Source organism: Balaenoptera musculus, chromosome 19 (assembly GCF_009873245.2).
Source record: "Balaenoptera musculus isolate JJ_BM4_2016_0621 chromosome 19, mBalMus1.pri.v3, whole genome shotgun sequence".
NCBI classification, from domain to species: Eukaryota; Metazoa; Chordata; class Mammalia; order Artiodactyla; family Balaenopteridae; genus Balaenoptera; species Balaenoptera musculus.
In genome coordinates, this window is record NC_045803.1 from 47,346,242 (window position 1) to 47,361,998 (window position 15,757).

General features: G+C 49.5%; 1 protein-coding gene across 9 annotated transcripts in view; it reads left to right on the plus strand.

The window, feature by feature from the left end:
• ST3GAL2 (ST3 beta-galactoside alpha-2,3-sialyltransferase 2) overlaps positions 1 to 15,757 on the plus strand; it is a 64,883-nt gene that overhangs the window by 34,669 nt on the left and 14,457 nt on the right. For 4 of the 9 annotated variants that reach the window (XR_005017365.1, XR_005017363.1, XR_005017362.1 and 1 more), the window contains exons 3-8: positions 1,449 to 1,642; positions 5,369 to 5,548; positions 7,446 to 7,491; positions 7,783 to 7,902; positions 8,753 to 9,457; positions 12,170 to 12,291. Coding sequence is in view for 1 of the 9 variants with exons in the window: in XM_036832559.1 (XP_036688454.1) it covers positions 1,449 to 1,642; positions 5,369 to 5,548; positions 7,446 to 7,491; positions 7,783 to 7,902; positions 8,753 to 8,926 (714 nt within the window). In the remaining 8 variants the exon portion in view is untranslated. Of the gene's footprint in view, positions 1 to 1,448; positions 1,643 to 5,368; positions 5,549 to 7,445; positions 7,492 to 7,782; positions 7,903 to 8,752; positions 11,129 to 12,169; positions 12,292 to 15,757 lie in introns of those variants that run through there. The other 5 variants (XR_005017368.1, XR_005017366.1, XR_005017367.1 and 2 more) reach the window with 5 other exon arrangements.

A 15,757-nucleotide genomic window follows, 5' to 3' on the forward strand; every position in this document is an offset into this window, starting at 1 on the left:
ACGGGTGGAGCTCAGGGCTGTTGAAGCCCCAGAAGCCACCTCTCTGCTGCTCCCCCCAGTCACCCTCTTTTGCTATGAACTTAGAAATTCTTGTCTCAGGGCTAAGTTGCTTCTCCACACTGAGTTCATGTTCTTGTGCTCAGGGGCCCTTCCTGTGCTCAGAAAAGAGGCAGAGAAGCAGGCCCACCCATCCCCTCCGTGCATTCTGTCCCCTGAGCAGCTCCTGCTTAGCCGCAAACCCGCAGCGTTACCGCTCGGACCACAGAGCATTTTAAAGCCCTTACAGATGGTGGCCCAGGGGCTGAATCCAGCTCACTCAATGTTTTAAAACTATTTGCATGAGTTACCATCATTTAGGAATCAGGATATTTCACATGACATCTGTTTTTTCAGCTTCTCTTGAAAAACCAGAAAATCTGGTCCTTCTGGGCTGACAATCCCACAAGGCAACAATTGGTTGAAGTCACCCCTTTTTTTTTTAAAATTTATTTATTTATTTTGGGCTGCCTTGGGTCTTCATTGCTGTGCGCAGGCCTTTCCCTAGTTGTGTGAGCGGGGGCCACTCTTCTTTGTGGTGCGTGGGCTTCAGTAGTTGTGGTACATGGGCTCAGGAATTCTGTCGCACGGGCCCAGCCGCTCCGCAGCATGTGGGATCCTCCCAGACCAGGGCTCAAACCTGCGACCCCTGCCCTGGCAGGCGGACTCCCAACCACCGCGCCACCAGGGAAGCCCCAGTCACCTCTTTTTGATGGGAGCTCCTGTTGGCTGTAGGCCCCACCTGCCTCTTCACTCCTGCATGTTACCTGCCTGGCATTATAGGCGTTTAAGTGCTGCCCTGGCCTCATTTCATGGTCTCTTGCATCACTGGTGGTGGGAGGTGCAGGGGACCGGTTTCATTCCAGCTGTTCTGACTTTGAAAGAATATCTGTGCCTCTTTGCCTTTTCCCCAGGGCTCAGGGCTCTGGATATCCTGTGGATCTTGCCTGGAGTTTCAGGCCGAGTCCCAGGGGCGCCCCCTGCAGGCTACTTGGGAATAAGCCCCTGAAGCTCCCCGGGGCTTTCCACATTAACTGCACCTCAAAATGACCATGAGACTCAGAGCTGCCCCGAGAGGACAGCAGAGCAGGGACCTCTGTGCTTCGCGGCACAGGCCTGCAGACCCCTGGAGAAGGTGTTGAATAGCGCCTTGACCCCCAAGCCCAACCAGTACCGCAGGGCTACTCCCGAAAGCAGGGCCCTCCCTGGTCTGGTCTCGGTAGGGAGACTGCGCTGTTGTTGAACAAGGGGAGGGTCCTTACTGCTCAGGGAGGATTTCCGCCCCCTGACAGCCTGGGTAGGAGGCCTGCGCCGCTTGGACACTGGAGGGTGAGGGCAGGGAGGGGGAGCAGGCGGGAGTCCCCTCCCGATCACACCCCCTCCTTCTTTCTTCTCCCCTCCCCCCCCCCCAGATGTTGCAGCCCCAGTTCAAGTCACACAACACCAACGAGGTGCTGGAGAAGCTGTTCCAGATAGTACCAGGCGAGAACCCCTACCGTTTCCGGGACCCTCGCCGGTGCCGGCGCTGCGCTGTGGTGGGGAACTCGGGCAACCTGCGGGGCTCTGGCTACGGGCCGGATGTGGACGGGCACAACTTCATCATGAGGTTAGTCCCAGGGAGCTCAAGGCTGGACCCAGGACCGGCCTCCAGGAGGGGGCCCTGGCCTCCTTGGCCTTGTCTGGCCGCGTAGGAGCGGCCAGCTGCCGGGGGTGCTGTGACAGAGGCTCAAGTCTCTCGCTTGTGTTTGTCGGGGTGGATGAGGAGGCAGAACTGTCATTCTGAACTTTGATTGAGGCCCGCGCTCAGCTTCCAACTCTGAATGCCTCTGCAAAGAGCTGAAACTAGACTCCTGGCTGATGTCATGTGAAAACTACCCCCAGAGGCCCTTTCACCTGCCTGGTCCCCTTTAGCAGTTGGGCCAGGAGTGTGGGCCCCAAACTAGTGTCTTGCTTAATAGCCACAGATGATGCCTCTGGCAGACTCGCAGAGGAGTGGCGTCCTGGGCAGAAAAAGGAGCTGTCGGTGCCTGCTTTGGGCTCCCATCCCTTACCTTTACCTCATAGCATTTCGATTGTGCAGGGGCTCATTCATTCTACAGACATCTGTGCCCAGACTCGAGGAAAAGAGAAGGGCTGGGGGGGCACTCATTCCAGACGAAGACAGGAGCAGGGAACCCGAGTGTGAGCAGGGACTAGAGGTGGATTTGTGACCCGGACATGGGCTGCTCATTCTGCTCCTGAACTGCCGTGTTTTCTGACTTATCTCCCTAGACTTGGGGCAGGAAATGCCACAGTGGGGATCCTTCCATCCCACTCCTTGGTGGAGGAAGAGCCCTAAGAGTAAAGATACTGAAAATGCCCAGTTTTCACTAAGCATCTCTTAGGATGAGCACTGCAGAAAGACCAGGTTTCCCAGGAGGCAGAATGAAGGGCTTTGTCTTAGAAACTGTTGCTGTCTCCATAGCAACACCAAGGCAGCACTATGTCTCTGAGGCTTTCAACATTCCTTGCAGAACCTTTCTCATGTTGAGAATGGTTGGCGGGGGGGGGGGGGGGGGGGCGGGAGGGGGATGCTAGGCCAAATCCAGGCATCCACAGCCACCAGCTGAGAAACACCATCCCCAGTAAGGCTTCCTCTCCAACTGCTCTGTTCCTGCTCTGTTCCTCACAGACCCCAGGGCTGTCATGGCAGAGGCAGATCCAGACTGTGGCTTTGGTGACAATAGGACCAATGCTGTGTGTGGAGCTGTAGCAGTCCCAGCAAACTGTTATTAATGAATGGGAAAAATACTTCTCATCCCCTCTAGGAGACAGTATCTCTGAACCCTAAATACCAAGACATCAGAGGGGTACCCAGACGGGACGCAGACTGGCAGTTCTAAAGAAATGGATTTGGGAGAAGAGAGGCAGGATCTTAATCCCTGTTCGGGGGCCAGAGCACAGTTGGAGCTGCAGGAAAGATTCTAGGCTTCTGCTTGAAGCAGACTGGAACTGAAGTGGCTAAGAACAAGGACTCACTCTCTAGTTCCAAATCAGGCCACTCCTGGTTTCCCAGCCCAAAGTACCCTCCAGTCCCTCAAGGGAAGGGAACCAGAGAGGCATGAGGTACAGCACAGCGACCAGTGGTGGGGGACGGGGCAGGGGCAGGCATCCTGGACACAGTGTCACCACATCATGCCATCAATGGGAGACGGGCAGGAGGGAGGCAGTAGGGGAACCCCTGTGACGCAGGGCCCAGCTAGGGGGTGCTGGCCCCTTTATGGACAGGGAACGTTCGAACGGGCGTAAAAAGCTGGGAGAGCATGTGGAGGAGACTTTGCTCCCTCTCTCCCAGATCCCTGTGTCCCCAGTGGAGGCCCAGGTTACAGTCACCCTCTTAGGTGTATGATTCTGAATTGTGATCCACACAAGATAGGAATGTTCTCATAATACGTCACAACAGAAAAGGCGAACAGGTTTGTGTTTAAAGCTGGATCACTTGTTTTTAAGATGCTCACCAAAAAAAGGGAGTTTTGATCCTGTGTTTTGCACCACTTGAGTTAGAAGCCTTCTTGGTGTGTCACAGCCTGGGGGATGGGCAGGGGGGAGATTGCTCTGGGGTTCCAGGTTCTTCTAAGACAGCAGAGGAGAGACAGCCCCACACTGCACATCTGCCCGGGACAGCTGAGGGTGGGCTCTGTCAGAACGCGGGCATCCCTCTTGGCCTTGGAGTAGAAAAGGGAGACAAGAACTTAAAGTGCAGGGACAGGGCGGCTGGGACGGGCAGAATTGAGCCATCCGCCTAGGGGCCGAGGGGGTGCTTCAGCTTCTTGTCTTGCTTCCATGTCTTCTATGAAAGAGGACAGAACAGCCAGGTGAGCTGTAAGCTGTGAAAGGCTGTCTTGTCTTTTAAAAAAAAAAAAAAAATTATAAAAGTAATATGTGCTTGTTTTGGGGGAAAAAAACCCCAGAAATGTAGGCACTAAAAAGTGAATTATCCAGGACTTCCCTGGTGGCACAGTGGTTAAGAATCTGCCTGCCCATGCAGGGGACATGGGTTTGAGCCCTGGTCCGGGAAGATCCCTCATGCCACGGAGCAACTAAGCCCATGCGCCACAACTGCTGAGCCTGTGCTCTAGAGCCCACGAGCCACAACTACTGAGCCCACATGCCACAACTACTGAAGCCCACGCACCTAGAGCCCGTGCTCCAAAACGAGAAGCCACCGCAGTGAGAAGCCAGCGCACTGCAGCAAAGAGTAGCCCCCGCTCACCGCAACTAGAGAAAGCCTGCACGCACCAACAAAGACCCAACGCAGCTAAAAATAAAACATATATATATATATATATATATTTAAAGTTTTTAATTAATTATTTATTTATTTTTGGCTGTGTTGGGTCTTCGTTTCTGTGCGAGGGCTTCCTCTAGCTGCGGCAAGCGGGAGCCACTCTTCATCACGGTGCGCGGGCCTCTCACTATCGCGGCCCCTCTTGTTGCAGGGCGCAGAGCACAGGCTCCAGACATGCAGGCTCAGTAGTTGTGGCTCACGGGCCTAGTTGCTCCACGGCATGTGGGATCTTCCCAGACCAGGGCCCGAACCCGTGTCCCCTGCATTGACAGGCAGATTCTCAACCACTGTGCCACCAAGGAAGCCCTAAAACATATATTTTTTTAAAAAGTGAATTATCCCATTCCCTAAGAGTAACCATTGTTAAAATTTTAATACTCTTCCAGATTTTTTTTCTATTCATATACAAAAGTTAGTTTTTATTCTTCCTCCCTTCCCTCCTTCCTTCATTCCTTCCTTTCTTCCTTCCTTTCTCTCTCTCTCTCTCTCCCTCTCCCTCTCCTTCTATCCTTTCTTTTTTTTGTTTTCTTTCACAAAAAATGGAATCACACTATCTAATTTTCAGTTTTCCTTTTCTGTGTTATAATTTCCTCTGACTGCACAGGTATTCAAAAGATATGTGTTAAAAGGGAAGAAGTGAGATTCCTCACGCCACTTGGTTTTTTTCACTCAGTAGCTCTTGGACGTATTTCTTACCAGCACATGTAAATCTACTTTGTTCATTCTGATGACTACATGCTATTCTGTTACATGAATGTACCAAAATGTATTAACCAGTTCTCTATTGTTTGATTGGTTTTCCTTTTCACTATTGTAAATAATACTGCAGTGAATATCCTTTGCACACTTATGCAACCATTTTTATAGGATAAATTTTAAGAATGGAATTGCTGGGTAAGTGCACACCTATTTACGTGTTTGATGGCCAGCAACAAACTGTCCTCTAAAACTCTTGTACCAGTTTCCACGGTGGTGTCTTCTCAAGCCACCCTCTTGTCCCTGCAGGATGAATCAGGCGCCAACCGTGGGCTTTGAGCAGGATGTCGGCAGCCGAACCACCCACCATTTCATGTACCCCGAGAGTGCCAAGAACCTGCCCGCCAATGTCAGCTTCGTGCTGGTGCCCTTCAAAGCCCTGGACCTACTGTGGATCGCCAGCGCCCTGTCCACGGGGCAGATCCGATTGTGAGTTCCTCTGCTGGCTGGAAGTGGGATATGGGTGACAGGCCCACCTTGGGAGGAGTTGTCCAGGCAATGGATCTTAGAATTCCTTTAATTGAATATTTTGGCCAAGAGGGGCAGGTGAGGAGAGAAGCAGTGGTAGGGAGGGCCCAAAACGGTGGTTAGCTGAGGCCACAGCTTGTTTTGGGTCACTCCCTGCATGGTGGCAGCCAGCATACCGGCGGTAGAAAGGTGGAGAAGGACACTTTTCCAGGTCTCCTTTCTAGGAGGTAGCTCCTACTGTGGGAGCTCTGCCTTCTGAGAACTTTCTTTGGAGGCAGTTGCCCAGTCACAGCTGGGAACGTCAGGAAATTCAATTCACCAAGTAGTTTTTTTTTAACAGCTTTATTGAGATATAATGCACATACCATACAATTCACACATTGAAAATGTACAGTTCAGGGACTTTTAGTATGTCTACAGAGTTGTGTAACCATCACCACAATTAATTTTAGAATACATGCATGTTCTAAAGATGAAGATAATCTAAAGATACTCCTGTACCCCTCAGCCATCTCCCCCACTCCCTCCACCCTCTCCTCCCCCCCAGCCCTAGGCAACCACTAATCTACTCTCTGTCTCACCATGGTTTGTGTGTGTGTGTGTGTGTGTGTGTGTAAAAATGTATGCGTGTAACAAAATATACCATTTTAACCACACAGTTCATTAGCATTAAGTACATTCACATGGCTGTGCAAACCTCACCACAGCCCATCTCCAGAACTTTTTCATCATCTCAAATGAAAACTCTGTACCCACTAAACAGTAACTCCCCATTCCCCCCCTCCCTCCAGCCCCTGATAACCACTATTCTTTCTGTTTCTATGATTTGACTATTCTAGGTACTTCATACAAGTGGAATCATATAGTGTTTGTCCTTTTGAGTCTGGCTTATTTCAGTAGCATAATGTTTTCAGGGTTCATGCATGTTATAGCCTGTGTCAGGATTTCATCCCTTTTAAAGGCTGCATAGTATTCTAGTGTATGGATATACCAGATTTGTTTATCCATTCATTGGACAATTGGATTGTTGCCACCTTTTGCCTGTTGTCACCACATATTTTTTTTTTTATTAATTTATTTTTGGCTGTGTTGGGTCTTCGTTTCTGTGCGAGGGCTTTCTCTAGTTGTGGCAAGCGGGGGCCACTCTTCATCGCGGTGCGCGGGCCTCTCACTATCGTGGCCTCTCTTGCTGCGGAGCACAGGCTCCAGACGCGCAGGCTCAGTAGTTGTGGCTCACGGACCTAGTTGCTCCGCGGCACGTGGGATCTTCCCAGACCAGGGCTCGAACCCGTGTCCCCTGCATTGGCAGGCAGATTCTCAACCACTGTGCCACCAGGGAAGCCCCACCACGTATTTTTTAAACACGGAAGTATAAGTTACAGTTTTCTGACTTTATCTTATGTTTGGGAGTCATAAGGGCTAAAATAAGTGCTGTAGAGTTTAAGTCCCATGGATACTCAGAAATGGGAGTGTAGGTTACAGGCACCATGGCTGACTAATAGGGAAGGAGGGATTTGTGCCAAATGGGAGGAGAGTAGCAAGAGGGCTATTGTGGACAGAGGTAAGAGCACAAACATGGTGGGTGTGAGATGATCACAGCAGAGTGTTGTGGGAAGAAAAGTTGGGGCTGGGTTATGGAAGGCCCCAGTGCTTGTCTAAAACATCCTTATTTCATCTTGAAGGACATAGAGAGCCACTGAAGGTTTCTGAGCAAGGAACTGCAGTGATGTGCTATGGGACAGCAGTCTGGAAGCAGGGGAGCCTGTCGTGAGGCTGTCATCACTCGGGCCTCAGTGGGAGAAAAGGCATCCCTGGGTCCACAGAGCCATCTCAGTGTTTTTTTTCTTTCTGCTTTCAGCACCTATGCCCCAGTGAAGTCCTTCCTTCGAGTGGACAAAGAAAAGGTAAGTTTCCTCCTCCCCCTTCTTCATCCCCACCCCAGAGGAAACAGTGCAGACCTGACTTGTGCTGTGCCTGGTCTTGTGGTTCAGATACCCCCCCAAAACCCTTCTAGAACCTTCAGAGTCCCCATCTGCTGGTATGCCTGACCCCACACAGAGGCTGCAGGAACCAGAGAACCCTGATGAACAGGTCCACTGGCAAGCATGGAGGAACTGGCAGAAGCTGTTCAGAGCCTGGCCTGAGCCTCCAGGCCCCAGAAGCCTTCATGTGCTCATTACATCTTCTCCTCCCAGGTCCAGATCTACAACCCAGCCTTCTTCAAGTACATCCACGACAGGTGGACAGAGCATCATGGGCGGTACCCTTCCACTGGGATGCTGGTACTCTTCTTTGCTCTGCATGTGTGTGATGAGGTGGGTAGTTGATAAAATAGCGGGACCCATAGACAAGAGGGAGTCAGCCCTTGTCGGGGCTTAGCAGTGCTTCAAGAGGAATGTGATTTTGCAGGAAGAAACAAAGTGGCTTTCATTCCCCCAATTTCTAGGTTGTAAGGTATAGATCTGCATTTCCCAAACTTAACTACTTTCATGATTTTACCAAATCTGAAATCACTTCATTGAAACGCTAAATTTATTTAAAAAGGAAATTGAATACTACTGTAATTGATACTACTTGCCATAAACAATAAGCATAATCGTAAATGGAATGGAAACGACGTAGTTAAGTTTCAGCGGGATGGTGTCTCCCACAGCTGTGGGCCCCAGGCCTACTCTGTGTTAAAAATGGAGGTTAGTCATTCAAGGAGCCCATCTCTCTAGCAGGGGGAGCTACTGTGCCATACACGGTAGTGTTCATGCCCAGCACACCCACTTTTGCCAGTAAACTCTTCAGTGTATGGTACTGGGTACTTGACCAGCTTGCAATAAAAGTACCCCATTAAAAAAAAAAAAAAAAAGTTAGCAAGGGTTGGAGAGCTGTCACAGACTAGCCCCAAACTGAGGTGTTCTTGATGTAATCAGAGGGTGGTTGGAAGGAGAACCGGAAGGGAGCAGCAGTCTCCCTCTGGGACAGTGTCCTTAGCGTCAGGGCTGGGTGTCCCCGGTCTAACCGCGCGCTGTAAATTGATGAGCTGCCGGCCTCTGGCTGTGGTCGGCTCGTCGCGGCTCCCCTCTCCTCCCGCACCGCACCACGACCCGAGGCTCTCCCGCGCCCTCTGCTCCCTGGTCCCCGACTTGGGGTGACCCGCGCCGCCCTCCCCCGCAGGTGAACGTGTACGGGTTCGGGGCCGACAGCCGGGGCAACTGGCACCACTACTGGGAGAATAACCGGTACGCGGGCGAGTTCCGGAAGACGGGCGTGCATGACGCCGACTTCGAGGCCCACATCATCGACATGCTGGCCAAAGCCAGCAAGATCGAGGTCTACCGAGGGAACTGAGCCCGACCCAGCCGTGACTCTTCCGGCCCTACCGCGAGGCGCCGGCAAGCGCTCCAGCCGGGACTCAGGGTCAGCCCGGGGGTGGTGGCCTAAGCGCGGGCGCGGCGCCCTATTGGGCGTCAGCAGGCAATCGGGAGCGACGCCGCCGCAGTCTGGACCAATCATGCTGCAGTCTAGCGAGCGCCGGCTATCCTCCGCCAATCACGAGACTCTGGGCGCTGGCTGGGCCTGGCATTAATCAGCGCTGCCGCCGGCCGGAGCCTCTGTTTCTCCCAGCCAATCATGCGACTCAAGGAGAACTTCCGGCGCTGGGGCCCGTCTCCTCCAATCAATGGCCTTCGGAGGCGGGCCGGCGGCCGATCAATCCCCACTCCCGTATGCTTTTGGGTAGGAATTATCGAGATTTCACGCTTTCAAAGGAGCAGAAGTTCCGGCCTCGAGAAGTACTTTCTTCAGGCTCGGCAGGAGGTGTCTCAGTCGCCGGCCGGCCTGACCCCCGCAGGGGGCGCGGAGGAGGAAACGGTGGGGAAGGTGCGGGACAGTAGCGGCCCGGTCTCCCCTTCCCGGGGGTCCCTCATGGCCTCGGGGCGGGCGGAGGGGCGTTCGCGGAGGCTTGCGGGTGGTCGACGGGTGGTCAGGTGGTTTCCAAGGAGCCCGTTTTTCCCCAGGGGAAAAGTTAGAGCCCTCCCAAACCGCTCTGGACCTCCGAGAGAACTAGACCCCACATTTCCTTTATCGGTCAGGCGCAGATGGGTGAGTGCAAACCCACCAAAGAAATGCAGTGAGAATCCAGAGGGCACGTGGGTCCCCTCCTCCTGCCTCCTCCCCTCCCGCCTTTGGCCACCCTATGGAATGGCCTTTCTGACCATGGCATTTAGTGTCTCACCAGAAAACTAGAATTGTTTTCACGTCTTGCTGGGGGCGGGATTCGCCTAGGGCTTAACTCTGGAACACAGGTGTAAGAATAGGGCAGGAGACAAGGAAGCCCCGTCACATCAAATGTAAGGTACACCCACGTGTACCCTCGGCCCCTGTTCGCCCACAACCTTTTTTAAGTGTCTCTCCCTAGGCCCTGGGCCTCCTCACCAGCCTACTTGTTGCTCTGGGAAAAAAAAAAAAAAATCAAAACTTGCCCTGATTGGGGCACTGCTGCTCCCCGCCCTTCCCCCTTTGTCTGGCTCTAGGGAGAGGGAGCAACACGTAGGAAAGAAGGCTGGAGATGCTTTGGGCTCATGATTTAGCTAACCTGAAGTTACTAGGGGTGGCTGACCAACAGATTCTTTGCAAATAGTAAGCTGGCCATGCAAATAGCTGGGGAGGAGTAGACTTGCCCCCTGCATGCCTCCTCCCCTGCCCACACATCCCTTCCCCCTTGCTCACCTCCTGCCTTTTCCCTCTAACCCACTTTCCATTTCCAGCTCTAGAAGGGCTGCGAAGCTAACAGCCAGAGGTTACAGCTGGAAGCTACTTGCATGACTGAATCCAGCTTAAGTCCCTAGAGGAAGCTGCTGAAGGTGTTCTCACCTTTCAAGGTTGGGGAAGTGTAGGAGGGGTGAAAGCGCTTCTGTGAAGCTTCCAAATCACTAAAAGGATCCCCCTTCCCAACAGTGACGGACACAAAAACCACCCTTTTTTCTTGGTGAGTTGATACCACCCGGCAGCCTCCTGGCCATTGGTGTAGTTCCTGCAGCTGGCTGGGGGAACAGTAGCCAGCAGGGGAGTGTATTAGAGGGTTAGGGCAGGGCAGTGGGCACCCCTAAAAGTTAATATATTGAGAACTTAGCTTGAGTCTGTCCCTTCCCAATTCCAGAAGTAGGAGTAAAGAATGTGGGTGGGTTAGGGGGGCCTTTAGTGGAATGCCTCTCTCACCACCTCCCACTGTCATTTTAGAGAGTCGAGGTACCAGTTATTCTTGCCAGTCTCATCTCAGTGCTTCCTGAAGAGGCTCTTTTGAGTGTTTAAAAGATGACAAAACAATGCAATATGCCAAACAGTATTGAGCAGAATAATTTATTTCTTTTCTGTTCCTTTTTCTCCTTTTGTTTGGATTTTGTTTTGTTTAAAATATTAATAAATCCCCATTCTGGAAGAGGTAGGTCCCAGCATCTGGCCCAGATCTTCTTTTCTACAACAGTTATTTAAACAAATGTTGTTTTATTTTCTTCCCTTTCTCTTTCTGAATTAAAAAGAGCAAAGAAACTATATAGTTGTTTGTTTGTTCTGAAATGTGTTTGCTGGTGAAAAGAAGGTGTATCTGTCAGTGGGAAGTTGTGACCACGTGATGACTAAGACTGTTGTGGGTGGATGTGAAGAGGGGAGGGCACGACTCCCACCCTTTCCTTATACGTGAGGCTTCCCAACCCCCAACTGCCAGCTATGCCTTCTGGGAGGGTGGCCTTCACCACTGTCCTTCAGGGCCCCGGAGTCGATCAGCAGGGCGGACACTGTCCACTGCAAGGCGCCAGCACAGCATGCAGATCCAGCAGGCACCAGGATGGGGCTTTTCCCCCTTCCTTTTCCAGGTTCTGTGGAACTTCCCATGATGCCATAGGTGTGGGTTGGCAGGGATTTGGCAGAATGGTAGGAGCTGGTGCCACAGTGGTCTGCGGTAACTGCCTGTGCTGTTAACTGGGCTGTCTGGACCCACTCGAGCCTACTTCCATCATGCAACAGAATGGCACTGAATGTACAGTTTTATAGTCTGGTGGATTAGATAATGTGGGCCTCACGATGGATCTCTCTTAGAGTGTGTAGTCACATGGTGTCCTGCAATCCAGTTTCTGTCAGTGCTCAAGAGCGAGCCAGAGTTGCTTTTCAAATGGAGAATACTTTTTGGTGGAGGAGGGTATAGGTCTTTTTCTAAAACCCTAGGACTCTGGGCTGTAATTCTCTTATTTGGAGTTGACATAGGCTCCATATGACATCTCTCTTTGCCACAGACACTCTCCAATAGCATTTGGTTGGCTGAGTGATAAGGTCCAGCGTCCGGATGACGTGCACATAGCCTGGGCTTCCGAGAACTGTTTCTTATCTGGGCCCCAGTCTTATGGGTTGTGGGTCACCACGCTTTGTGGGAGCAGCACTCCAGATGTTGTACCTGTTACCTCCAGAATCAAGAGTCTCGCCAAATCATGTGTCTTTTTTTTTTAATGTTGGCCAAGGACTGTGTTGCTTTGATGCAGCAAAGATATCACATCTGGAACCACAGGTTACGTTAACATTGCCACTTGTTTACCTTTGCAGTAAACTACTGTCATTCTCCATGATTCAGATGGTGAGTGAATGAAACGAGGAAGAAGTCACCCACCCTTCCATAACTCAATTTGGATGGCAGCACCAATCTCTGCAAATCCTGCTGGAATGTGGTATTGAGTTTTACTTACCATGTTGGAGATAGTTCCAGGGACTTCTATTAGGCCCATCCCATCATAATCACCTTCCCTGCACAGGTCTGGTTGCCAATATGGTGATTTTGCCAGGTAGTAAATATCTCTCTTTCCTTTTGGAACTAAGGAAATTACCTTAAAATAGGTCTGTGGTCTCATTGGACCCACCATTAAATGGACTTGGACCAGAGCTCCATCTATCATTAGCCATAGTAAGCTCCAACTCTCATAATAAGGTGGACTGCATTGGCATTTGGGTCTCAGAGCCAGTGTCTGATAACTCCTGATGGTCTGGGTATTTCCCTTTCCCCAGTGCCCTGTCACTCCAGGAAATAGGTTCCTCTGGAAAAGCTTAGGGGAAGAGCCACACTACATACCTGCTACATCAGAGAATAGTTCCTCAAAGGACCCTGAGATTGCCTTGAAAAAGGCTCCAGGTGTGTGACCTGATTAGGTCTGGGAACTGGGTAAGAAGCCAAAAATTCCCATCCCTGTGACTCAGGTTTCTTCTCGGCACTCCTAGAATGTTCCCTCCCATACACATCAAGCAGTACCTTAGTAGGCTGCCCAGCATCTGTTTTACTTCTGGGGACCTTAATGGTCGATTAACTTGCCCCAAATGCTTATAGGTCAGAACTCTAATTGCCAAACTGGATTGTTGTGGTAAATGTGCCTCCCTGGGTCAGGTAGGGAGGCATGGCTTTCTCGTCTTTGTCAGGCTGAGATCCATTCTTTTCTGACCCTCACATAACAGCCACCAGAATTCTTTAAAGATGGTGCCTCAATCGCTACTACATTTTAAAAAAATTTTATTGAAGTATAGTTGATTTACAATATTGTGTTAATTTCTGCTATACAGCAAAGTGATTCAGTTGTACATATATATTCTTTTTATTTTTATTTATTTATTTTTTTTGGCTGCTTTTGGGTCTTTGTTGCTGTGCGTGGGCTTTCTCTAGTTGCAGTGAGCGGGGGCTACTCTTCATTGCAGTGCGCGGGCTTCTCGTTGCGGAGCACGGGCTCTAGGCACGTGGGCTCAGTAGTTGTGGCACACGGGCTTAGTTGCTCCGCAGCATGCGGGATCTTCCCAGACCAGGGCTCGAACCTGTGTCCCCTGCATTGGCAGGCGGATTCTCAACCACTGCACCACCAGGGAAGCCCTACATATATATTCCTGTTCATATTCTTTTCCATTATGATTTATCACAGGATATTGAATATAGTTCCCTGTACTATACAGTAGGACCTTGCTGTTTATCCATTCTATATATATAATAGTTTGTATCTGCTAATCCCAAACTCCCAATCCTTCCTTCTTCCCACCCCACCTCCCCCTTGGCAACCACAAGTCTGTTCTCTACGTCTGTGAGTCTGTTTCTGTTTCGTAGATATGTTCATTTGTGTCGCATTGTAGATTCCACATATAAGTGATATCATACGGTATTTGTCTTGCTCTTTCTGATTTACTTAGTATGATAATCTCTGGTTGCATCCATGTTGCTGCAAATGACATTATTTCATTCTTTTTCGTGGCTGAGTAATATTCCACTGTATATATGTACCACATTTTCTTTATCCATTCATCTGTCGATGGACATTTAGGTTGTTTCCAGGTCTTGGCTATTGTAAATAGTGCTGCTCTGAAGCATAGGGGTGCATGACTAATACATTTTTTTTTTAAAGACATTGTTTTGAAATGATGGGTTTTTTTAAATTTTTGTTTTTTGGCTGCGTTGGGTCTTCGTTGCTGCGTGCACGCTTTCTCTAGTTGCAGCAAGTGGGCACTACTCTTCGTTGCAATGCACAGCCTTCTCATTACAGTGGCTTCTCTTGTTGCAGAGCATGGGCTCTAGAGCGCATGGGCTTCAGTAGATGCGGCATGTGGGCTCAGTAGTTGCAGCATGCGGGCTCTAGAGCGCAGGCTCAGTAGTTGTGGCTCACGGGCTCTAGAGCACAGGCTTAGTAGTTGTGGTGCACGGGCTTAGTTGCTCCACCGCATGTGGGATCTTCCTGGACCAGGGATCGAACCCGTGTACCCTGCATTGGCAGTTGGATTCTTAACCACTGAGCCACCAGGGAAGTCCCGACTAATACATTTTTTTTAATATAAATTTATTTATTTTATTTATTTATTTTTGGCTGTGTTGGGTCTTCACTGCTGCGCGCGGGCTTTCTCTAGTTGCTGCGAGCGGGGCAACTCTTCGTTGCAGTGCGTGGGCTTCTCGTTGTGGTGGCTTCTCATTGCGGAGCATGGGCTCTAGGCATGCGGGCTTCAGTAGTTGCGGCATGCGGGCTCAGTAGTTGTGGCTCACGGGCTCTAGAGCACAGGCTCAGTAGTTGTGGCACATGGGCTTAGTTGCTCAGCGGCATGTGTGATCTTCCCGGACCAGGTATCGAACCCGTGTCCCCTGCATTGGCAGGTGGATTCTCAACCACTGCGCCACCAGGGAAGCCCCCCGACTAATACATTTTTAAATTAATTTTTTAAAACTATTTTTGTTGTGGGATATAATGCATAAACAGAAAAGAGCATAAGAATAAATGTACAAAAATATATAGCTTCATGAATTATTATTTTTTAAAAGCTCCATAATGGACATTTATTTCGTAAAGCAAAGATGGCATATTATATAATACATATAGATTATAGATTATAAATAGATAGAATTATATAATTCCTGTGATAAAGGAAAAGCAATTTCCACTGCCATTTGGATATCAAAATGGACTGAAGAAAAAAGAGGTGATTGAACATGTTATATGGAAGAATTGGAAAAGCTAGAAGTTTATTTTTCCAGCTTTATTGAGATACAATTGACATAGAAAGTTATATATGTATGTAAGGTATACACATAGTGATTTTATGTGTGTGTATATTGCAAAATGATTACCACAATAAGATTAGTTAACACATCACATCATATAGTTAAAATATTTGTGTGTGTGATGAGAACTTTCAAAATCTACTCTCTTAGCAACTTTCAAACATACAGTACAATATTGTTAACTATAATCACCACGCTGTACATTACATCCCCAGAGCTTATTTATCTTGTAACTAGAAGTTTATACCTTTTGACCACCTTCACCCATTCCCCCACCCTGGCAAGCACCAATCTGCTCTCTGTTTCTGTGAATTTAGTTTTTTTAGGTTCCATATAAAAGTGAGATCATACAGTATTTGTCTTTCTCCATCTGACTTATTTCAGTTAGCATAATGCCCTCAATGTCCATCCATGTTGTTGCAAAAGGCAGGATTTCCTTTTTTATGGCTGAATAATATTCCATTGTGTATATATGCACGACATTTTCTTTATTCATTCATCTGTTGATGGACATTTAGGTTATTTCCACGTCTTGGCTATTGTAAATAATGCTGCAGTGAACATGGGGGTGCAGATGTCTCTTCAAGACAGTGATTTTATTCTTTTGGATGTGTACCCAG